General features: G+C 40.8%; 2 protein-coding genes across 2 annotated transcripts in view; one reads left to right on the forward strand and one right to left on the reverse strand.

Moving 5' to 3' along the window:
- CCDC152 (coiled-coil domain containing 152) overlaps nucleotides 1-25,658 on the reverse strand; it is a 99,069-nt gene that overhangs the window by 44,150 nt on the left and 29,261 nt on the right. The window contains exon 5 of the mRNA XM_089687790.1: nucleotides 11,252-11,354. Within this exon, the coding sequence (XP_089543916.1) occupies nucleotides 11,252-11,354 (103 nt within the window). The remainder of the gene's footprint in view (nucleotides 1-11,251; nucleotides 11,355-25,658) is intronic.
- LOC149454089 (uncharacterized) lies at nucleotides 2,986-4,974 on the forward strand. Its single transcript, XM_089687789.1, has one exon. It carries the CDS (start codon nucleotides 3,008-3,010, stop codon nucleotides 4,550-4,552), a length of 1,545 nt encoding a protein of 514 aa, XP_089543915.1. The 5' UTR covers nucleotides 2,986-3,007; the 3' UTR covers nucleotides 4,553-4,974.

Genomic DNA, 25,658 nt, shown 5'->3' on the forward strand with positions numbered 1-25,658 from the left:
GACACAGTTGTACCCTGTGCTTGGAGGTCAGCTTGAATTTGTCTGGAAGTTGATTGAGGTTCTTTATCCACCATTTAAACAATCCTTTGTTGCAATCTTTGATCAAGTTTTTCTCTTTCATCCACATCCAGGGAGATTAGCTACAGTGCCATAGGCTGTAGACTTCTTGATAATGTTGTGCACAGTGGACACAGGAACATTAAGATCTGTTATTAGATACAGGTGAGTTTAATCACAAATTACAGGAACATCACAAACTTGGAATGCAATTATTTCTTACAATTTTAAGAAGGTGCCAATAATTTTGTCCAGTCCATTTTTGCGTGGATTGTGTCAGATTTGGCTTTTTGTTTCTCCACATTTTTGTGTCATACAATACAAACAAAAGAAATAAACATTAGAATGCCTAAACATTTGTAATTGCAACAATTTTCTGGGCTAAGTGGTGCATTATCTGACAGAAATGAGGGGGGCCAATATTTTTGGCCATGACAGTACCTGGAAAACTCAAAAAAGGTCTTGGAGTTAAAATAAATGTCAGTCCAATCATTCAAATATCATACAAGCTTTATCATATTAACCACTTCTGGACCGCCCACCCGCAATGTACTGTGGATGGAAGGGGCAGCCTGTACAGGCACAGAGATGTACTTACCAGACCTCTTCCAGGTACAGGGAGCGCACGCACGCCGACTCCCACTGTGATTGTACACAGCGGGAGTCAGTCAGCAGGTCCTGGCCAATGTTTCAAGGCTGGAACCTGCTGATCCGCTGTGTACAATCATAGCCCAGAACCTTGTGATGACAATCAACACAGGGCTCTGTACAGAGGGAACAATCTCTTTGTTTCTTTTCCCTGCAAAGCAGGAAGAAGGAACAAAGAGATTTTTAGTAAACAGCAGCACATAATACACACAATAACACTTGCTAGGCACACACTAAACCGTTTGAGCACCTGGAGATGTTAACCCCTTCCCAGCTAGTGTCATTAGTACAGTGACAGTGTATAGTATTATTACTGATCACTGTATTAATATCACTGGTGATATCAGTGTCAGTTAGTTCCCACGCAGTGTCCGTTAGTGTCAGATTGTTCTATTCAGTCAGATTATACTATCACAGTTCCACTATAAGTCACTCATCACCACCATTACTAGTAGAAAAATAAATAAAAATTCCAGTATATAACCCATAGTTTGTAGAAGCTATAACTTTCATGCAATGCAATCAATATACACTTATTTGGATTTTGGCCTAAATTTTTTAAAAAGTTTGATTTTTAAAAAATTTTTATTGGATATGATTTATAGCAAAAGGTAAAAAAATAAGGTTTTTTTCAAAATTTTTGGTCATTTTACTAAATGATCAAAAATCTTAAAATTTATTAAAAAAAACCCAGTTGTAATCAAATACCCCCCAAAGAAAGCTCTATTGGTGTGAAAAAAATATAGAAATGTCACTGGGTATAGTGTTGCATGACTGCACAATTATCAGTTAAAGTAGTGCAGTGATAAATAGCAAAAAATGGCTTGGTCATCAAGGGGGTATGACCTTCCAGTGGTGAAGTGGATAATATCACTTTAAAGGTTATTTTCAGTGTTCTTGAATGTGCAGCTTACTTTTAAATCAGATGTGTTAAACACAAGGCCCACCAGGTCATTTCATATGGCCCTCACACCTCTACTGCAGCTGCAGCACACCCCTTGTCTCCACCCTCACCTTGTCTCAGCAGTTGGCAGAAGAGAAGAGGACAAAACTCCTCCACCAGATCCTGCACCTCTTCATGCAACCGTGAAGAGGTTCGTCACATCCCCCCTCGTCTCAGCAGTCATCATCAGAGAGGAGGACAGAACTACAGATCCTACACCTCTCTATGCAGCTGCAGCACCCTCTCGTCTGCGCCTTCCTTGGTCTCACCATTTAGCAAACTTTGGCAGCTGACTCCGCCCTCCTCAGGTCTTCCTCCAGATGATGCACTTTCTGCTTCCCAGCTCTACCCCAGGCTTCTTCCCAGCAGAAGCACAAGGTTCAGGATGCAATTTGATGTAAATGAGAGGGGAACCCTTTATTGGTGGTCAGTGGCATTGATAATTATTCCCTCTTTCGTTAGTGGGCAGTGGTAAGGATAATTAACCTCACTTTCATTGGAGTGGCAGTACTAATAACCTCTTCTTTTACTGGTAGACAGTGGCAAGGATAATTACCACTCTTTCTATGGTGGTCAGTGGCATTGATAAATAACCCCCTTTCATTGGTGGTCAGTAGCAGGGATAATAAGCTCCTCTTTAATCTGTGATAAGTGGCAGGCATATTTAACCCCCTTCATTGTTGATCAGTAGTAGTTGTGCTGCCACGCAGCTTTACTGTTTAGCAGTTGTCATTTACATGTTATGTTATAATGTTATTTGGTATCATCCACACACCCCTGCTGTTTCTGACTAGTTGGTTGCTTCCACTCTCCATTTCCTGTTGTAACTCATTTTGTTTAGTGGTTATCAAGATGCTGTAGAGTGAGGAGGCTATGTGACATCACTGGAAATTTATCTATGAAAACACCTTTTATGTTCATACCTTTGTTACCTTGAAGCATAAAGAAGCATTGGAAAATACCTCTGAAGTTGTTATTCATTGAGTAAACTATCTGTTAAGGCGATCATTCAACTTGCTGCACACATTCTGACAGACTGGGTCTAAACGAATCTCGCCACAAGTACAACCGATGCCAAGACAGAACAGTAAATTTCCAGTAAATCTCCATGAGAATTCATCACACAGCCATCTCTGCAGCTTCAGAACTGTGAGTAACCATTCTCCTGTATGAAGAACAGTAATCTTGTCTGTGCACTGAGTGAAGCATCCAGTGTGAGCCAGGCTGCTGCTCTAGCTGCCTCATTGATACAAATATTCAGCTCACCAGCTCAGCCTGCTTGCAAATAAAAGTAACTACCTACAGAGCTGAGCTTCTGCAGATTTCCAACAAGACATTAAAACTACAGCACTTGTCATTATGTCTGACAGAGATCCCACTTATGAGTCACCTGCATGTAATCAAGATAAAACAGACACCATGCTGCATTCTGCTCGTCCTGTTAGAGCCCCTCATCCATCTTTGAAGGCAAGAGAGGCTTATGATGCAAGTAAGGAAGAGACATACAGTAACCTGACTGCATTATGGGAGAAAACTTTAAGTTGTATAACAGCCAGTAATGAAACTAGCAACAATTCTGAGCAATTGAACACTGCCCTCTCAAGGGTTAAGAAGGCATTTGAGAATTATAAAAGACTTTCTGAAAAGTACTCTTCCCTTTTGTCACATTCCAATTTAGAGGAAGCTTCACTAGAGTTAAAGAACTTTATTGCTACTGACCAGCAGAGACATATCACTTATATTGAAGCAAAGACACAGATAGAGGGTAGATTAGCACAACTACATGAAACTACATCCTGTATATCTGCTTCTTCCAGACACTCAGGAAAATCAAATAGATCTGCCCGCTCATATCATAAATCATCTTCTAAGTCATTGCGGTCCTGCTCTGTAAGGTCAACATTGAGCGACCAAATACTCAAAGCTCGCCAAAAGGTTGCAGTAGCCCAGGTTCAAGCCACCTGTTCTGAAAGAGAAGCAGCCTTCAAGGCAGAAGCTAAATGCAAGGAAGCAGAAGCTAAATGCAAGGAAGCAGCCTTCAAGGCAGAAGCTAAATGCAAGGAAGCAGAAGCTAAATGCAAGGAAGCAGCCTTCAAGGCAGAAGCTAAAAGCAAGGAAGCAGCCTTCAAGGCAGAAGCTAAACGAATACAAGCAGAATCAGAGGCTCAGCTAGAAATCCTTCAGAAGAATAGAGAAAAGGAAGTAGCCTTAGCAGAATTATCCGTCTTGGAACAAGCCCTTTTAGAAGAAGAAGGAGCATATTGTCCCAGCTTGGCTGCTTGTCAAGACCCTGTTGAAAGGACCCTACAGTTTGTCTTAACCCAGAACCACGATGATACAGTTCCACCTACAGTTGGAGATTCTTCCCATAATCATCCAGCAAGTCAATCAGAAGGCAACATGTCGTCAAAGCAAGCTGATCAACCAGACGCACCTTCCAACAGAGACACTCCACAACTACCGCGTGCCACAAAATTAAGTGTACCAACTTATCCAGCTCATGTGCCACCACAACCATATGTGAACAGAGATTACAAGGGCACAACAGAAGACTACAGAGTGAACTCTATACCTCCTGTAATACAGTTAACTTCAACTTCAAACACACAGAGATCTTCAGACATCAGACCCTTACCTGGATTGAACCCATCTGCAATACCTTTCTCTCCACCTATCAGCCAGCATCAGATACCAACCATGATTCAAGATGGTGCACCATCAGTATCACCTGTGGATGTAAAAACTGAAAGGGTTGATATTGCAGAGTTCAGTAAGTACATGATTTGGCGAGAGTTAATTACTACTGGACTGTCTAGATTCGACGACCACCCAGAGAACTATAGGAGTTGGAGATCTACATTTAAGGCGGTAACCAAGAACTTGGATATTGAACCTCAAGCATAACTTGACTTACTAATAAGGTGGTTGGGGCGTCAATCTTCAGAACAAGTAAAGAGACTTAAATCCGTCTACATTTACAACTTTGAAGCAGGCCTCAATGCTGCCTGGGAACGTCTGGAACAAGACTATGGGAGCCCCGAAGTCATTGAATCTGCCTTATTCCAGAGACTAAAAGACTTTCCTAAGATTTCTGTTAAGGACAATCATAGGCTTAGAGAGTTAGGTGACCTCCTTCATGAACTTGAAATTGCTAAGTCAGATCCTAGTTTGCCAGGTCTTAGCTATTTAGACACTGCTCAGGGTGTAAATCCTATTGTAGCAAAGTTGTCTAGTTATCTCCAGGGAGAGTGGACTAGCGTAGGATCGAAGTATAAATATGAACACCATGTTTCCTTTCCCCCCTTTTCCTATTTTGCAGAGTTCGTCAGGAAGATCGCAAGAACCAAGAATGACCCAAGCTTCCTATATCCAGATACAACCATCTTTCCTTCAACTACTTCAAAGGGTATTGCCACCAACAGTAAATTCAGGGACTTAAGGCATCCTATTGCCGTGAGGAAGATCGCTATCACGTCCAACGTCTTGGCTACAGACACTAAATTACAAGATACCAAGGCAAGCAATCTTGATCAACAATGTCCCATTCATAATGCACCACATTCTCTCTCCAAATGTCGTGCATTTAAGGACAAGCCTATCAAAGAACGCAAGACATTTCTCAAAGAACATAATATCTGTTATAAGTGTTGTGCATCCTCCGATCTTTTCGCTAGAGACTGTAAGATCGCCATCAGATGTTCCCTGTGCAACAGTGTGAGGCATGTGGACGCACTCCATGCAGACCTGTTCAAAAGGAAACCTTCACCCGGCAGCAACCCCAAGACCACCTCAGATGATGGCGGGGAGAGAACTGAGCAACATGCCAACCCCGTAACCACAAGATGTACAGAGGTGTGTGGAGAAGGGCTTCATAGCAAGTCTTGCAGCAAGATATGTCTTGTAAGGGTTTTTCCTGAAGGATATCCACAAAATGCCATAAAAATGTATGCCATACTCGACGATCAGAGCAATCGCCCGTTGGCAAGTACAGAATTCTTTGACTTATTCAACATTCATGGAGAGGCCTGGTCCTATACCTTGCAGACATGCGCAGGAAGGGTCAGTACTTCTGGAAGAAGGGCCCATGGCTTCATAGTGGCATCAGAATATGAGAACATAGAGTTTCCTCTTCCTACTCTAATCGAATGTGATCAATTACCGAACAACAGAGAAGAGATCCCCACACCTGAGGTTGCACGTCATCACCCTCATTTGAGCCACATTGCTAAATGCATTCCTACACTTAGCAAGGATGCGAAGATCTTGATTCTTCTAGGGAGAGACATTCCTAGAGTTCATAAAATAAGAGAGTTATGTAACGGTCCAGATGATGCTCCTTATGCCCAGAAACTTGATCTTGGATGGGTGATAATAGGAGAAGTTTGTTTAGATCGATCTCACAAGCTCTTGGATGTAGCTTCTTACAAAACTAATGTGGAGGGATCATACACCTATCGATCGATGAAATGTCCATTGCACTATTATGTGAAGGAAAGACTTGATTTCAATCCTGAAGTTCCATATCAAGTACTCCAAGGCATTACTTGCAAGCTCACTTCTCACAAGGATCTTGGTGATGCAGTGTACCAGACTACTTGTGATGACAACAAGATTGCTCCTTCGGTCGAAGACGAGTTCATCAAGATTATGAATGAAGAGTTCTTCAAGGACAACTCCAACAGTTGGGTAGCTCCATTACCCTTTCGTGTACCAAGGCTTACTCTCCCTAACAATCGAGAACAAGCTTTAACCAGATTTGCTGCACTTAAGAGAACTCTACGCAACAAACCTGAGATGCAAGATCACTTTCTAGCATTCATGCAGAAGATTCTAGATAACCATCATGCCGAGCCAGCACCAGACCTTGTAGAAGGCGAAGAATGCTGGTACCTTCCATCCTTTGGAGTCTACCATCCTCGTAAACCGGAGCAAATCAGAATCGTCTTCGACTCAAGCGCTCAGTTCAAGGGAACTTCTTTAAACAACGTTCTTCTAACAGGTCCAAATCTAACGAACAACCTTGTAGGAGTGTTGATACGGTTCAGGAAGGAACCCATTGCTGTGACAGCTGACATCCAACAGATGTTCTCGACTGTTTCGTAGTCAAAGAAGACCACAGAAATTATCTCAGATTCTTATGGCACCGCAACAATGACATTAATGATCAGGTGATAGATTATCGCACGAGAGTCCATGTCTTTGGCAATAGTCCATCTCCTGCCGTGGCAACTTATGGACTGAGAAGAACAGCACAGGAAGGTGAAAAGGAATTTGGATTTGCCACCAGGCAATTCATTGAGAGAGATTTCTATGTAGATGATGGTCTGAAATCCTTCCCAACACCTGAAGAAGCCATCAATCTGATAAAAGGAACTCAACAGCTCCTGTTGACTGCTAACTTAAGGCTTCATAAGATCACATCTAATAGCAGTGAAGTAATGAAGGCTTTTAATCCAGAAGATCATGCTAAAGATTTGAAGGATTTGGATTTGGGAGTAGATGCCCTACCCATGCAAAGGAGTCTCGGTCTTCTCTGGAATGTAACTTCAGATGAATTCACCTTTCAGGTCTCTGACACCAAGAAGCCATTCACCAGACGAGGAATCCTGTCAACTGTCAATAGCCTTTACGATCCCCTAGGCTTCGTGACTCCAGTTACCGTCCAAGGGAGATCCATACTTCGTCAGCTTACTGAGAGAGTGACAGATTGGGATGCCCCTCTACCAATAGACCTACTACCTAAATGGGAGAAATGGAGAGACTCCTTGAAAGTACTGGAAGAACTTAATATCCCACGCTGCTATTCACCTACTTCAACTTCAAGAAGTCAGAGGAAAGAGATTCATATCTTTTGTGATGCGTCCACCGAGGCTATAGCGGCCGTGGCTTATCTCAAGATCATAGATTCCTCCGGGAGATCCCATGTCGGGTTTCTTCTAGGAAGAGCCAAGTTAGCTCCAAAACCGGCTCACACTATTCCAAGATTAGAATTGTGTGGAGCAACCCTAGCTGTTGAAGTTGCAGAATTCCTACAAAATGAAATGGACACTGAAATTGATCAGGTTAAGTACTACACTGACAGCAAGGTCATACTTGGCTACATATGCAACAGTGTAAGAAGGTTCTATGTGTACGTGGCTAACAGGGTAGAACGAATAAGAAAAATCAGTAGACCTGAACAATGGAACTATGTCCCGACTGGTTTGAATCCCGCCGACATTGCCACGAGCTCAGTGCCAGCAGTTGTCCTCACGCAAACCATTTGGTTTACAGGACCCAAGTTTTTAACAGATCAGTCTTCTACAAACTCAGAAGAAGATATCGATTTCTACCTGGTGGATCCAGACACTGATCAAGAAATCCGCCCTGAAGTTATAACATTGAGTTCTAATATCTGCTCAAGAAGAAACTTGGAGGTAAGACGTTTTGAACATTTCTCTTCTTGGAAAAGATTGGTGAAGACTATAGCAAGACTGAGTCATATTGCACAGATTTTCCGCAAGTCCAACCAGACATTGTCTTGTCATGGATGGCACACCTGCAAGGAGTTACCCAATGCGTTAGAGTATGAGAAGGCAGAGTTATTTATCATACATCGTGTGCAAGAAGAAGTCTTTGCAGAAGAGATTAAGTGTTTGAGAGGCAATAGACCAGTCTCAAGGGGTAGCCCACTATTCAAACTGAACCCAATAATCGACAATGAAGGCATGCTTAGAGTTGGGGGACGACTGAATAAGTCAAACCTGCTAAGAAGGGAACAGAACCCTTTGATAGTACCAAGAAACCACCATTTGGCAACCTTGATTATCCGGCATTACCATGAGAGAGTCAGACATCAAGGAAGACACTATACCGAAGGTGCCATCAGAGTTGCAGGGTTCTGGATAATTGGAGTGAAAAGACAAATAGCCACGATTATCCATAACTGTGTCAAATGTCAGAAGTTAAGAGGTAGACAGCAGTATCAACAGATGGCTGACCTACCCGCAGACAGACTGAGTGAAGATGCACCCTTTGCATATGTTGGGATCGATGTGTTTGGACCATGGATAGTAATGGCCAGAAGAACTCGTGGTGGTGAAGTCAACAGCAAAAGATGGGCTGTAATGTTCACTTGCTTAAGTGTATGAGCTGTACATATCGAAGTGATTGAGTCAATGGACACTTCAAGTTTTATCAACTCTCTAAGGAGATTTCTTGCTCTAAGAGGTCCTGTGAAGTTGTTGAGATCAGATTGTGGAACTAATTTCATTGGTGCTTGCAGAGAGTTACAGATAGACCAACAACAAGTTGGAAATTATTTGAGTGATCAAGGCTGCGTATGGAAATTCAACCCACCACACTCTTCACACATGGGCGGAGCATGGGAACGCATGATTGGGATGGCAAGGCGCATACTGGACTCAATGTTGCTTGACGTGAGTTCTTCACGCCTTACTCATGAGGTGCTCACCACATTCCTTGCTGAGGTTGCAGCAGTAATCAACTCAAGACCATTGACTGCCGTATCTACAGACCCAGAATTTCCGACTATCTTAACTCCAGCTACATTATTGAGCCAGAAGATTGGACAGATTCCAGCGCCAAAAGGTATTTTCGATGAAAAGGACATATATAAACGTCAGTGGAGATACGCACAATACCTTGCAGATCGTTTCTGGGACAGATGGAGGAAGGAATACCTCACTCTTCTCCAAGGACGTAAAAAGTGGCAAACCCAGAATCCCAACCTAAAGGAAGGGGACCTGGTCCTGCTAAAAGACCAGCAAACTCATCGGATCCAGTGGCCAGTTGGACTTATTACAAAAGCCATTGCCAGTGATGATGGAAGAGTCCGAAGTGTGGAAGTTAGGATCGTTAAGGACGGAGACTCAAAAACCTTCCTCAGACCAGTTACTGAGATTGTCCTAATTATGCCTGCTTCTAGTAATTCTGATTCAGTGTTATGTGAGGGAGTCACTTAAGACCTCCAATATAGCTAACTTGCAGAATTGAGAAGGTTAGATAGTATTTTACTGTATGCAATGTTAATAGTATTTTAAAAGGAAGAAAATATTTGTGTAGTGGTATCTCTCGATACCAGACGGGGAGTGTGCTGCCACGCAGCTTTACTGTTTAGCTGTTGTTATTTACATGTTATGTTATAATGTTATTTGGTATCATCCACACACCCCTGCTGTTTCTGACTAGTTGGTTGCTTCCACTCTCCATTTCCTGTTGTAACTCATTTTGTTTAGTAGTTATCAAGATGCTGTAGAGTGAGGAGGCTATGTGACATCACTGGAAATTTACCTATGAAAACACCTTTTATGTTCATACCTTTGTTACCTTGAAGCATAAAGAAGCATTGGAAAATACCTCTGAAGTTGTTATTCATTGAGTAAACTATCTGTTAAGGCGATCATTCAACTTGCTGCACACATTCTGACAGACTGGGTCTAAACGAATCTCGCCACAAGTACAACCGATGCCAAGACAGAACAGTAGTGATAATTAACTGCCCTTTCATTGGTGGTCATTGACAGGGATATATAACCCACATCCTCGGTGGTCAATGGCAGCCATATTAACCCCCTTCTGACTTTCATTGGTGATCAGTGGCACTGATAATTAACACACTCCCATTTTATAGGAGGTCAGTGGTAGTAATAATAACCCCCCTATTGGAGGTCAATGGCTTTGCTTACCTGATCACACGCTCCCGCACCACTGCCCCTAATCTCAGCACTTTGGGCCAGGAATTCCACTGTTGGCCTGAGATTGTTTGACCTTACAATACGCCGTTCTTTCAGAGCCGGTTACTGAAAGACAGAGAGTGTCTGACTACCCAGCACCACACTGCCACTCTGCACTGGTGTGGGCTGAGTGTCCTGTGTCATGCGCACCATAGGATAGTATCCCAAATCCCCCGGGATTGTCTCACAGGACCTGGGGCAATTGGTAACTTTGGTGTTTATGTTAGTGCTTTAGCAAACAAAATGTTTGGTTTTTCACATACTTTAAGGAGTTTAACAGAGTTGAAGGTGATGGGGGAAAGTCATTGAGGGTTAGTTACTACATTCCTATTTTCATGCAGTTAAACACGTCAGAAACTTAAGATAAAATACACACTTTACATGAACTTGCATGTTGCCTATGAGGAAATAGCAATAATTACTTAACTGCTGCTCTACTCAGCTTTATGTACTTACCTTTCCTTTGCTCCATTATCGCTTGATTAGCTTCCAGCAGCAAAGTGACATATTTGGTATTTCTAGGTATTGGGGAGAATATGACTCACTTCTCTTCTTTCCCAGTGAAATTCCTGGTGTTTTCCCTCCGCTTACACATGGGGGCAGGGAGAGAGTCCGTAATGGAGAAGAGGGGGGAATGAAGAGAGGGTGAGTAGGAGCAGGTGGGGAGAGTGGCAATTTTGTCATGAGAGCAACATAGTGTTAGAACTTTTTTGGCAGTTTTAGAAACCATAGATGGCTGCAGAGTGAATTGTATGTGTCATATCATTTTTTGAGAGTGAAAGTGGAGTTGTCCTCCAAATTAAAGTCTGCCTATATCTGCTTGGAGTTATACTTTCAATACACATCTGCTAAATGCTGTGAAACCTACATTTGGCCTCCACCTCACAACACTTATTCTCCATTTGTGCCTTGAACTCTTCCTCTTTGTCTCGCATGTCATTCGTTAGTAATTCAATCTTGTTCTTGTACTCCTGAAATAAATACATGTAAATAAAGAATAACTGTGCAATAATCCAAAATGCAAGTTAGTAAACTTTATATAACCAACCAACCAATTAATCAACACTTCCTTTCTTTGCAAATGTAGTGAAAGAAGCCGATATGTTTCTTGCTTGTGTGGCCAAAACTTTTTTCTTAACTTTTGGATAGAGTAGGGAAGGGTTAAAACCCTCTTCAGGTTATTTTTTTACTGCCTGTATCTCACTAGGAAGATATACCTTCACTTTTTTTTCCTGGAGATGCAACAGGAAATAGACATGAATTCCAAAGTGAATGCAATTACTATCTTAGGGAGCTGACATAGGACAATGATAACATTTTGGATTTTCCATCACTTTCTACAGTGGTTGCAGGTTTAGTCCTTTGGGAATCCCATCCAACACTTAAGGCCCATAAAAGATAGGAGACTAAACACCCAGAAAGGCAGGACACACTAATGGGGCAGTAACCCCCTGCAATATGGGTTCAAGTCTCTTAGGAACATTGGCATCAAATGGGCAATTTACAGTACAACTGAGGGCTACCTATGGGCAGTGCTGAATGATCTTTCAGCTGTATCCCTGTGACCCATGAACTCTAATCCTGAACTTGTGACTTTTGTTACTGACCTGGCTTTGGCTGACCTGATGATGTCTACTTGTTCCCGACCTTGATTCTAATTATGATTTGGTACTTTGCTGCTCATTTGTTACCAACCCCGGTCCTTAACTTGACTTTACTTGTATCTGGACCTGGTGTATCCTTGGTGTATTACCAGCTCCTACACCTGGGCAGATTCCTTGCCAGCCCTGAGCTTCCAAGGAAGCTCAGATGGGAACTGTTCAAGAGACCACCGTTGTCATCTTTGGCTCCTTATAGAAGAATGGACAGAAATGGAGAACTGAGCAGGTTTTGTTGAGGCCTGGCTTGGTGTAAACTTAGTTGATCGCACAAAAATAAATGTGGAGGTATAGAGACAAAATCAGAAGCTTTAAATGAATGTTCCTGAGACTGACCTTCTATCAGAATGATGTTCTTATCTGCCTGAAAGGCTACATAGGAAGCTGTTCTACACACTTCCTTGAAAAATGACACTAGTAAAATGTAGTACTATTCTTATCTTCTTAGTCTTCTGAGAATCCCATAATTGAATAACTTTTTCATCATTACTAATCCTTTTCACATAGGCCCACTCAGGCTGATTAGAATAATTCTTTTGTAGAACCAACAATAGTAAAGATCACCTCTGCGCAGATACTTCTACGGACTATCAGTGAACATAACACAATTTTTCCTCCACATTCCAGCACCAAGGATACTTTATGTTCTGAAGTGGGACTGGTTATTAAATAGTCTTTGATGTAGATACTGTATATGTTTTAAAATATATTATGTACTGTAATATGAAATTCCTATGATAAAAAACTGGGCAGTTCAAACATATCATGAAAAAAATGCAGAACCATAAGTTATGAGTGAAAACTTAACATCAAACACATTGATACTGGCAGCTGAATTTCTATGTAAATCTTTACTTTTTCGATAAAAGTCAAGCTTTTCCTCTCCCTCCAGCACCCCATTCTTCCCTATTCTATTGGTCACTAAGACTGTTTATGACCTTATCGCTGATCCCTAGGGAGGAAAAAAATACCATTTTCCCACTCCACCCACCTGTACCTAATCCATATATTTAATTTTAAAAATTGTAATTAAAGGCCCCAATTACTCACCTAACGCTCCAATGCCCAGATTGCATTGGTGACATGGATGCTGCCTATTGGCTTTAAGAAGAATCCATTACCAGGTTCTCACTAGCGTCCTCGTAGGGTCCTGAAGCCTTCAAGTATGAAGATGGGTTGACCAGTGGGCTGAGCATAGGAGAGCAACTTGTGATCACAGGTCACCACCACCAGAGTGGGTCAGGTGACAGTAGATTCAGGTTAGTTTTGCTTGGTTTCAGATGCTAAACAAAAGTACCAATGCTGGATGAAATGGGAACCCACATATACTATAAGGCACAACAAAGGTCTTCTGAATAATGCCACTATTGCCAGATTGTCTCCTCTTGAGATGGACAGAAAATCAATGAAGGCCCTAACTAAGGCAATTCCAAGATATTTTAAAGAGTATGCAAACCCAACATTTCATATTCATGTTATGCGCCTGCTGTACCATGTACTTGCATGAAAAAGTATCCTGTCTATATTTCAAACAGCAAAAATAAATTGTTGCATCATTACATTTCAACATAAAAATAAAAATTACATTCCCCTATTTAAACTTCCCCCCAAAAAGCCCACCCCCCCATCCCTCCCCCTTACTCCCACTCCACTTTCTTTTCCCTTAGCTTCCTGTTCCTCAACCTTCCTGGGTGTCCTCAGGATTCCCTTCGTCCTCTTCCTATCTTACTTTCTACTTTTAATTATACAGGTCCTCTTGTCTCCTTTTCCTCTATTTCTCTCATTTCATCATATTTACTTGATCTCTTAAACTCATCCCATTTTTTCCCACCTTTCTCAGAATCTCTCCATTTTATCTTCTTCCATTTGATAAAGTTCCTCCATTCTATACATATAATCCACCCTTCCTATCCAATCTTTTATTTTGGTACCTCTTCTTCCTTCCAGAAATGGGTATCAGTCCTTTTGCTGTGGTTATAAAATAGAATAACACCAAATTTTCCACTGGAAAGCTCAGTTCTGTGGAATAGGCATACCCCTGGGTCTTTCGGAATTCTAACCCAATTATCTCCTGAATTTTGTGAATTATTTCCCCCCCCCCCCCAATATTCCTGAATTTTTGGACACTCCCACCAAATATGTGCCATTGTGCCCTTAATCTCACATCCCTGCCAACACATAAGTGATTTATCTCCATATTGCATATGTGCTAAACATTTATAGTTCATTTCCACCACCTTCATATCTACAGCCCCATGCACTAATCTAAAACATTTTTCTTTCTATTGCTCGGCTAATGATATTCCCAATTCCCTTTCCCATTTCTCCTTATACAAAGGGGCAGTGACTTTTATAATTCTGGTAAAGATTTTATAAATTGGGGAAGTCCCATGCTTCCCGTCTCTATGTGTGCTAAGTAATTGTTCAAATGGGTTCATATCAACTTTTGTCCTTAGAGGCCTAGGGAGCTTTGCAACAAAGCCCACTCATTTAATCTAGTAAACAGCTCTTTCTTGTTTTTCAGCTCCTGGAAGGAACAGATTTCTTCCCCATTGATTATATCCTTTAACTTAATCTCCCTTTCTTATCCAATTACCCGAAATGTTTTCATTCCCAGGTGGAAGAAATCTGTAGCCACCATCACATCAACATGGAGTTAGATTCCCATGCCATTTGTTTGTGAACTATATCCCAAGTTTTTAATACAGTTCGTGTGTAAGTGCTCATGCTTTCTGCTAGCCTACAATATTGAGGTGGCAACCACACCATCCTACTCAATTGTGTCTCACTTAGTATATTTTCTATGTTTACACAACTTTTCCCACATGCATGATATGTCCATTCAAAAATATGTGATAATAATACTGAATAATAATATCTCTTAAAATCTGGTACACCTAAACCCCCATTTTCCTTATCTCTTCATAGCACTTCATAATTTATTCTCAATAAGGTAATAGTGCAGCGCTGCACTATTACCTTATTTATTGATTTTCTTAAAGGCATATGGTTTTTCCTTTTAAGTGCAATAGCTGCTTTTGTTTTAGCGCTCGCTGAACACTGTATACACTTTCATAAATTGTTCTCATTTTTTTATTCACCCAAATATACCTGGTTAGCATTTTTTTATTATTTTAAAATACATTCCTGGAAGCTGTATAGGTAACGTGGAATTTATACAGAATGTTTGGAACAATTATAATTTTTATCAAATTTATTTGTCTTATCCAAGATAGGAATCCTACTACTAGTTTCCTTAATTCCTCCTTGATCCCATTTATTAATGGGATATAATTTGTTTTATATAGGTTCTTTAAGGACGCGGTTAGGTTTATTCCCGGGTATTTTAATTCTCTTTCCTTCCATAAAAAGGGAAATTCTCTTTCTTCTCAGTTTTTGGAACATTAACGTGTAACATCTCAGTTTTGGTTGGATTAATTTTTAAGTTTGACAGTTCTCCATAACCTTTCATTCTTTTCATTAAGTTGGGCAATGTCAACTTGGGGTTTACCACATAGAATAGTATGTCATCAGCAAACGCTGCTATGTTGTGCTCTGTCTCTCCTATCTGGATCCTTTTTATGGCTATGCTATTCCTTATCGTTGCTAAGAGAAATTCTAAAGATAATGCAAACAGTAAAGGTGACAATGGACATCCCTGCCTTGTCCCATTATACATTTTAAAAAATTCAGATAACGCTCCGTTAACCTTCACTGAAGTAGAGGGTTGACTATACAGTATAACTTCCTTATCCATTCTCTTATTTTGGGACCTATCCCAAAAACTTCCAGCGTGTCTAACTTGAACCCCCAGTCCAGCTTATCAAAAGCCTTCTCTGCATCCACTGACAAGAGCAGTACAGTAGCTTTCTCTCTCTTACTTCTTTGTATCAAAAGCAGTGATCTCGGTTCATTGTCCCTTTCCTCCCTCCCAGTAACAAAACCCACCTGATCCATATGAATCCATTCCGGCATTAGGTCTTTCAACCTATTTGCCAGAACATTTGCATATACAGTGGGGCAAAAAAGTATTTAGTCAGCCACCAATTGTGCAAGCTCTCCCACTTAAAAATATGAGAGAGGCCTGTAATTGGCATAGGTAGACCTCAACTATGAGAGACAAAATGAGAAAAAAAATCCAGACAATCACATTGGCTGATTTGGAAAAAATTTATTTGCAAATTATGGTGGAAAATAAGTATTTGGTCACCTACAAACAAGCAAGATTTCTGGCTCTCACAGACCTGTACCTTCTTCTTTAAGAGGCTCCTCTGTCCTGCACTCATTACCTGTATCAATGGAACCTGTTTGAACTTGTTATCAGTATAAAAGACACCTGTCCACAACCACAAACAGTCACAATCAAAACTCCACTATGGTGAAGACCAAAGAGCTGTCGAAGGACACCAGAAACAAAATTGTAGACCTGCACCAGGCTGGGGAGACTGAATCTGCAATAGGCAAGCAGCTTGGTGTGAACAAATCAACTGTGGGAGCAATAATTAGAAAATGTAAGACATACAAGACCACTGATAATCTCCCTCGATCTGGGGCTCCACGCAAGATCTCACCCCGTAGGGTCAAAATTATCACAAGAACGGTGAGCAAAAATCCCAGGACCACACGGGGGGACCTAGTGAATGACCTGCAGAGAGCTGGGACCAACGTAACAAAGGCTACCATCAGTAACACACTATGCCGCCAGGGACTCAGATCCTGCAGTGCCAGACGTGTCCCCCTGCTTAAGCCAGTACATGTCCAGGCCCATCTGAAGTTTGCTAGAGAGCATTTGGATGATCCAGAAGAGGATTGGGAGAATGTCATATGGTCAGATGAAACCAAAATAGAACTGTTTGGTAGAAACACAACTCGTCGTGTTTGGAGGAGAGAGAATGCTGAGTTTCATCCAAAGAACACCATACCTACTGTGAAGCATGTGGCAACATCATGCTTTGGGGCTGTTTCTCCGCAAAGGGACCAGGACGACTGATCCATGTACAGGACAGAATGAATGGGGCCATGTATCGTGAGATTTTAAGTGCAAACCTCCTTCCATCAGCAAGGGCATTGAAGATGAAACGTGGCTGGTTCTTCCAACATGACAATGATTCCAAACATACTGCCTGGGCAACGGAGTGGCTTCGTAAGAAGCATTTCAAGGTCCTGGAGTGGCCTAGCCAGTCTCCAGATCTCAACCCTATAGAAAACCTTTGGAGGGAGTTGAAAGTCCGTGTTGCCCAGTGACAGCCCCAAAACATCACTGCTCTAGAGGAGATCTGCATGGAGGAATGGGCCAAAATACCAGAAACAGTGTGTGCCAACCTTGTGAAGACTTACAGGAAACATTTGACCTCTGTCATTGCCAACAAAGGATATATAACAAAGTATTGAGATGAACTTTTGATATTGACCAAATACCTATTTTCCACCATAATTTTCAAATAAATTCTTTCCAAATCAGCCAATGTGATTGTCTGGATTTTGTTTTCTCATTTTGTCTCTCATAGTTGAGGTCTACCTATGATGCCAATTACAGGCCTCTCTCATCTTTTTAAGTGGGAGAACTTGCACAATTGGTGGCTGACTAAATACTTTTTTGCCCCACTGTAGTTTAGTGGCTGTGTTTAACAGTGATATAGGTCTGTAACAGGAACATAGAGTTCCATCTTTTCCCTCTTTCTGTATGATTGTAATATGAGCTTGCAGAGATTCCTCCCTCATTTCTATCCCTTCTCCCAATGCATTCATATATAACCAGAACTTAGGTATTAATTGATCTTTAAATTTTTTATAATATATCACTATACCCATCAGGTCCCGGACTTTTCCCTGCTGTTGTACCCTTCAACGCCACCTGGATTTCCTCTTGCGTTATCGATTTCTCTAGGCATATTAACTGTTCTTCTCTTAACTTCGGCAATCCCGCCTCTTTTAAATATATCAGTCTTTTTAAAATGTTTTCTCCCTCTTCTCCTATGGGCCGTTGGGGGGTGACATTATATAATTTACTGTAGTATTTTTTAAATACTTTAGCAATATATCTGGTTGAATAAACCAGTTCTCCATTATCATCTCTAATTTTCTCAATATAATTCCTTGATTTCTTTTTTCTCTGTGCTCTCTTTAAATATTTCCCTGGTCTATCCCCCCCCAATGATATATCTCACTTGCCATCATGTTAAATGCTCTCCTTATTTCTTCCTCCGTTAGATTACATAGTTCCTCTCGTTTATTTATTATACTCTGCTGAATCTCTTTTGTTATTCTCTTTTTATGAAGCTGTTCTAATTCATATAGATCCCTAAAAAGTGTATTAATTGTCTCTTTTCTTTCCTTTTTTTTCTTTACCCCAATCGCTATCAAGACTCCCATGATATAAGCCTTATGGGCTTCCCACACTGTTGCCATTGAAACTCCTTCAGTCTAATTTCTTTCTAAGTATTGTTCTATATCTTTTTTTATTCTCCGTTCCGTTTCATGATCCTGAAGGAGTGTCTCATTTAATTTCCACGTGTTTAACTTATTTTGCTCTCTTCCCCATAATAACTTAATTGTGACAGGTGCATGATCCAATATTGTTATAACTTCTATATTTACTTTAACCAGGGACTCCAAAAGTCTATGGTCCAACATTATGTAATCTAACCTCGAGTATGTCTCATGTGCCGGAGAGTAGAACGTATAATCCCTGTCTTTAGGATATTTGTTTCTCCAAATATCTACAAGTTGACATTGAAACAACATTCTTCGTATGGATTTCAGAGATTTACTTCCCTCTCTCTGCACAAGTGACGTCATATCAGTCTGAGGATCCATGCAAAAATTAAAGTCTCCTGCCACAATTAGTTTGCCTTTTTTAAAATCCAGGAGTTTTCTCAGAATATGTTTCAAATAAACCACGGAATTTCTATTGGGGCAGTAAATATTTGCCAATGTACATTCTATTTCCTGTAATTTCTCTCTTAAGAACAGGGAGCCCTCCTCAGGGTCCTCCACCTTTTCTTCCAACTTAAACCTTAAATTTTTAGCTATACCAATTGCCACTCCTTTTGCATGCTTAATCGGTGAGTCTGCATAAAACCAGGTTGGATAGTACCAAGAGTATAGCTTCACATTTGTTTCCTGCAGTAAATGAGTTTCCTGTAAAAATGCCAATGCAATAGATCGTTGTTGTAATTCTCTGAGATTCTTATGCCTTTTCCCTGGGTTGTTCAACCCCTTGACATTATAGGTTGCAAAATTAACGTCCTCCATTTCCCATACATATTTCAATTCCTCCACTAGAGTTCTTCCTGAGTAGAGTGCCAGCATCTTTCACGAGGAACACAGAGCTAACCCCTACCCACCTATCCATTCCCCACCCTTCACCCCAACCACCCCTCCCATAGCCTTCCCCAACCCCCCCAGGCTTTTATTTTGTCTACGAATCATTTGTGGTCCTAGTCCCACCATCGATTCAGCCATAGGGTGGGGCTCTGACCTACCATCGATTCAGCCATAGGGTGGGGCTCTGACAACATATGCCTCTCCAATCTGCGTTCCCAATACCTTGGTTGCGTTTCCAGATATCTGTCCAGCTTCCCATGTCCCGCCTTTCTAAGGGAGACAGCGAAGAGAGAAAAAAGAATTCCTCTCTCCAACCCCCACCCCCGCATGGGGGGGGGGGACAAGGGGAGGATGTAGGGGGGCAAGAGGAAGAGAAAAAAAAAGGAAATCTCTAATGTTTTTTCCCACTTGGGGCTGCCTGCCATCCCTCCTTTTCTATTCCCCACATCTCCATTACCCCCTCTTACCAACCTGGGATAACTATTTTCTGTAGTGCAAGTCTCTCACAAAAGTCTCTCAAGTCTTCCGGACATCGAACATTCTGCTTTCTCATCTGTCCCAACAATGATTTCAATATTCTTCTTCTTGTCAGTGTTTCCACTGATAAATCTGCAAAGATCTGTAGATTTACTTCTCCATATTTTATTGCTGCTTTTCCTTTTATCCTTTTATTCACTGGGAAGCTCAGTGTACTGCTGTTTTTCCTCCCCAGCTTCTATGCAGCTAAGAACAGAGGGTATGTAATCACTTATAAAAACATTATAAATACCTTGTTTTTCCCATTTTGTATATGTATACACAAATGTTTTACCTTTCATTTCTATTTTAAACTTAATGGGTTGTTTTACAAGGTGAGGGTATACTTTAATGAGTTTGACAATGTGGAATATTTTATTCCAGTTTTAATATACCAACTGTACTGTTTTTAGGTTAACTGCAATGACATTGAAGTACTGACATTATCCCTCTACTTGTATTATTATTTACCAAGACAGTGTAAAGAACAGTGATGATGTCCAAAGTACAGTAATCCATTGCAACCAGAGGTCATTAGTGATAAGTGATCTGGTCTCCATAAACTGGAAGATGGTTGGTTTAGACTACTGCTTTCTGCACTGCCTATTATATGGCATTTTTTGTACATATGATATTTTCTGAACCTTACTGCAAGTCTACAGGACAGGGCCATTCTAACTGAAAGCAATTAACTGTCTGCATCCTCTATTGTTGAAAAACACCCACAGTGCTCCAAGTAGCCAGGGGCCATGTGATCTTTGTGTAGGCTACACATCTCATCTGGAAGCCCTGAAGCAGTGTCTTTTTTTAATCTATGGCAAGAAACAAGTGATTTGTTAATGCTGACATGTTCCCTATTGATTTACATTTATTGTGAAGTCGTATGACAGGTCATCTTTAAATAATCTCATAGGAGTATTATGATTGTCATTTTTTCATATCAAAATGTTTATACATGCTAAACACGCAGAAGACCCAGTACAATTAAAAAGTGACTGGGGAGATATCTCGTTTTGGTTTCAGACCACAGTTATGTTTCATCGCAATGGATAAGTGGATAATGTCAGATCTATTTGACTTGTTTATATAGCTAATTGCTCTCTAGAGAACAAGGCACTTTTCACAGCATAGGCAATAAGTTTGTTCTAAACAAAAATGTTCTTAGAATTGATGCATCTTATAGTGAGCCCAATTAAAAACATTGCAAATGTTCTAAATAAACACAGGGATTGAGTATGCATTTCCATGTACTCAGAGCATGACAATAAGAGGATTATCTCCATACAGAACAAAGTTGATGAGTTCCTGCTCTTTGCAGCTCAGCCAGACCTTGTACCTTGTTAATCAGAAATGGCAGAATAACTGACATTTCTGTCCACGTTACAGGCTTCATTAAAAAAGGCCTCATTAAAAAAATGTATTTCCATATTTAACCAAGTGAAATATAAAACAAAACATCCATTCATATTAAAAAAGAAATAAGAACAATTTCCTTAGCTGACAATAATGCTTCACACTTGACTTTTCTGCTGGAGGCACTTTTTATTTTACAACACAGAACAAGCATGACCTAATCTTATGCCATACAACCATCCATGGCCTTGTCTACAGCACAGGAAAGACCATGGAATTTGGTTTGGGAGGCACACACAACCAACTAGCCCATGGTAGGGACAGTTTTCTGTGGACCAAGTGTCACAATGATTGGTGGCCATTAAAAAAACTGGGTGTTGCGTTACAAAACATGTAGTATTGTAACATCCCTTTTCATATGTATATACTGCAACAGGAGATTGTAAGGGCTACATTGGAAAAGGGGGTATCAACATGCTAGTTGTGAAATCTGTGCTGTGAGCATATTAAATGAGCCACCTGGCATACTTGCAAATCTCTGTAATCCATTATGGATGGTTTTATTTGTATAAACAATATTTTAAAGCTTTTTTTTTCTTGGAAAATAGTAGACATAGATCATTTATTATTCAGAAAAAAAGCCCCCTCCCACTCCACCTGTAAGACGTTCATTCCCAATTGACTGTCCCATCTGGAAAACAATTGAAATCTCCCCTTGCAAGTCCCTCAATCAGTAGCCTGAAAAACAAAGATTTAGATGGGTTGGATTTATTGGCTAATAAGGAATTATTCAAAGGATGCTGGTATTCATAGTGCCAGCTGATTATGAGGTTAGAGATTGAACAAAATTTAAAATGACAAAAATTCCCCCCATCCCAAAATATTAGTGACTGCCTCAGGTTCCAGAACAATCAGCGCCATTACCTAAACTGGTTGTAGGGTAGAGTAAGTGAGGGAAGCAGAGCAATAGGCTTTTGCTATACAGAAAATAGTGCAGCGCTGTGTATAGAAAAGTAATCATATAAATACAAAAATGTTATGAATATAATTACAGACAATGGTATATTACCACATGTGGGTGGTTAAAGTCATAGAATTTCAGGTTGTAAACTCTGAGTCCTATCAGTTCAAAATTCGAGGACTGTAGTTCATACTATATGATGGTATGAAAAAATTGTAGAGATAAATGAATGAATTGCGCACTCACCAGAAGTGCGTTATCAAAATGCATTTGAGATCATAATCGTCTCATCGGCTCAGTCAGGATAATCACTTCCAGGCGTATTCAGGTTCCCACGCTTGTGTCTTTGAGGACAACTCCACTGGTATCAAGATCTCAGGACACCTCTAAACTGGTCTCTGCGAGTGATGAGACTCGCAGGCAACCAAAGAATAATGCCACATAGCGTGATACTGCATTCAATGGGGTAATTTTATTCCAACAAAGATAAAATTCATACAAGGAAAGGATAAACCAAGAAATTGACCATGTGTATAAAGATGGCCGCCAACGGCGGTGGGGACGTCAGGATGCTGTAGCCCCTTACCCTGACGCGTTTCGTCAGGGTAAGGGGCTACAGCATTCTGACGTCCCCACCACCGTTGGCGGCCATCTTTATACACATGGTCAGTTTCTTGGTTTATCCTTTCCTTGTATGAATTTTATCTTTGTTGGAATAAAATTACCTACACCGTATGATTATGTGCTTTGCACGAAACACGTCAGGTTAATTTTCTATACACAGCGCTGCACTATTTTCTGTATACTATTTATTCCAAGGGTTCTGCGGTACCTTTAAGTGTCCAAGCTGCTGTCATTTTATATTAGCGCTTGCATATACCTACTGCTTAATAGGCTTTTGCTGCCACCAATCAAATTACTAGGAGGAGGGAGCAGGGGTATGACCTGCTGGGCGCTATTTGTCTGTGGATGGACAGAGCTTGGCTTAGGTCTCATATTACCAGCCGTTAGCTGGGAAGGTAAGAAATGAAGGAGTGGGACAATTGAAAAGAAGAAAAACAATCTAATGTACAGTACGTGTGAACCCCCTCTTCTGAGATAATAAAAGTTTAAGATCACTTTAAGATTTGTCTTTGGAAAAGCCAGCTATGGGGCTCACCAAAGCCAGTGCAGCAGAGGCATAATGGAAAATCACAAGGCTCAATAGAACCATAATGGTAATGGAGCCATTATTAGTGACAGAGTGTTCTTTATACACCCCATAAATATTGCTGGCCAGAGTTGGGTGGCCTTTAATGCACTCTTTGTCAAACCCCGTTAAAAATCATGGTCAGTAGTGGACAATCTACAAGGCAACTATTTATACCCTTAACCAAGTTAGGGGGCAATATAATTAAATCATTGTAGCCCAGGGAGATGGGAAACACGGAACCTCTAAAATATATAAGATTCTCACTGAAATAAATACAGATATAAGTCCTCCATATATAAAAAAAATGGGAAAGAGAAATAGGAGTAACAATAGATGCAGAAAAACAGAGGAAAATGTATAGAATAATCCACAGAAATATAAATATGCAGGAAGTAGAAATGAATTATAAGTGTTTGGCAAGATGGTATATCACACCGAGTGTGGCACACAGATTGAGTGGAGATAATTCACCTTCATGTTGGCGTGGATGTGGAGGCACAATGTATCACATATGGTGGGAGTGTTCTAAAATACAAGAGTATTGGGGGAAAATAGTAAGCTTGATTCAGAAAATTACATAGGTTGATATTCAAGTAGACCCAGAGATTTGCCTTTTTCATAGTACTAAGCTTTCAGTTAAAAATTATAAAGAATCAAAGAATCTGGTTTATTGTACTATTTGAATGCAGCAAAGGGACTGATACCCAAGTATTGGAGGAGACAGGAGGTTCTGAAAATAAAGGACTGCGTGGATAGGGTGGATCAAATATGTAAATTGGAGGAAATTTATCATTTGAATGAAGAAAAGATGGAGAGTCACCATACAAGATGGAACAAATGGGAGGAATTCAAAAAGTCAAGGCCAGCCTTAGAGGTTATGGGGGATTAACATAGAATAATATGGAAACATAATTTGTTCTTCCTTTATAGGGATTACGATCTCCAGAAATGAACAGGAAAATACAGAGCAGAAGGGGTTAGGGATTGGATGGGGGGGGGGAGTGGTATATAGGTGGGGGGGGACAGGGGGGGATTAAACGATAAATGTTTTGATAATATGCTAAGGTTTTAATGCGTATGTTTGTATAACTTGTTTATCTGAAAAATTAATAAATATTTAAAAAAAAAAATCATTGTAGCCTGGCAGTTTGATTTAGTTATTCCAGTGTCTACAATTGCATGTGGAGCTGTTTAGTGAGTGTTTCCTTTTTGTGAATTACTGCCTGAGCTATGTAACAAAGCAGTGGAGTTTCTCCTTGGTGGTCATCTGAATCTATGCTGGTTTGGGCTGGTGGATTGATTTGCGAACAGTGCACAGAAATTTCTGCATTTCGCATTCCTTGAGCCAGCAATTTTAAATTCCTTTTCAAAAAAGGACTTGGCCCCCTTTGCTCCTTGGTCCCTATAGCAGCTGCACAGGCTGCCTGTGAGAGTCAAACAATTTCAATAAAATCTTCAATGTAAGAACCCTCCAGTCTTTTTCTATGGAAGAGTATTGATGGGTGGTAGAAACCAGTATTGGCAAACTGCCTTTTCCAATAATAATCCCAAAATAGTTTATATGCTTGGATCTGAGATTTCAAACAGGCACAATGACCTACTTGTGCTACTGGCTACCGCCATACTTGTGCCCAGTCCATGCCTGAAGCCTCCACATGACATTCCCAGACATTGACCTTTATATCCCAAGGAAGGAATGCCCACACATGGAGTTGTTGCACTTTACTGATGGTACTGAGGTATGGCATAACAGTCACATCACCTCGACATACATTCCAGATGACATTACATAGTCAATCACATTTAGTGGACAGTTTGCGGTAGTCACATGTAAAAGCATATGCAGCGCTTTAAGCGGCCATCTCCCTTTAACAGTCTCTACTTCCACCTGGGGTCATTAGTACTCACAGGACTGGGCTTTCTGTAAACACCTCTTCCATAGGTACACGTCTCCTGTAACTCTCCAGGGCAATAGCCTCACTCAAGAAACTCTTGGCCTGGCCTAAGAGGCCTTTTGCAATCTGCCCTAGCCTCCACCTTCATAAGGGTCACAAAGTCTACTGCCAGTTCTCCTGGGTGCAGGTCTATTTATCCCAGGTCTCCTACCCTGAAAAAGGCCTCCATGCGCTGTTACATCTGTGCTGGTGTGGGGTGCTTGGATCCCATGCCACAAGTGCAACTAGGGCTCCTCCTAACCTGGTATATATGTGGGTGCTGACTCACCCATGACATTTATATAGGAGGGCTCTACCTAAAAGGGACCTAGCAC

Source organism: Staurois parvus, unplaced genomic scaffold (genome assembly GCF_062004578.1).
Source record: "Staurois parvus isolate SC_StPar_1 unplaced genomic scaffold, SC_StPar_1.0 ptg000438l, whole genome shotgun sequence".
Taxonomy (NCBI): Eukaryota; Metazoa; Chordata; class Amphibia; order Anura; family Ranidae; genus Staurois; species Staurois parvus.

What these genes read in the sequence shown, in the direction of transcription:
- LOC149454089 (XM_089687789.1), top strand. Translation starts at nt 3,008, where the DNA reads ATGTCTGACAGAGATCCCACTTATGAGTCACCTGCATGTAATCAAGAT.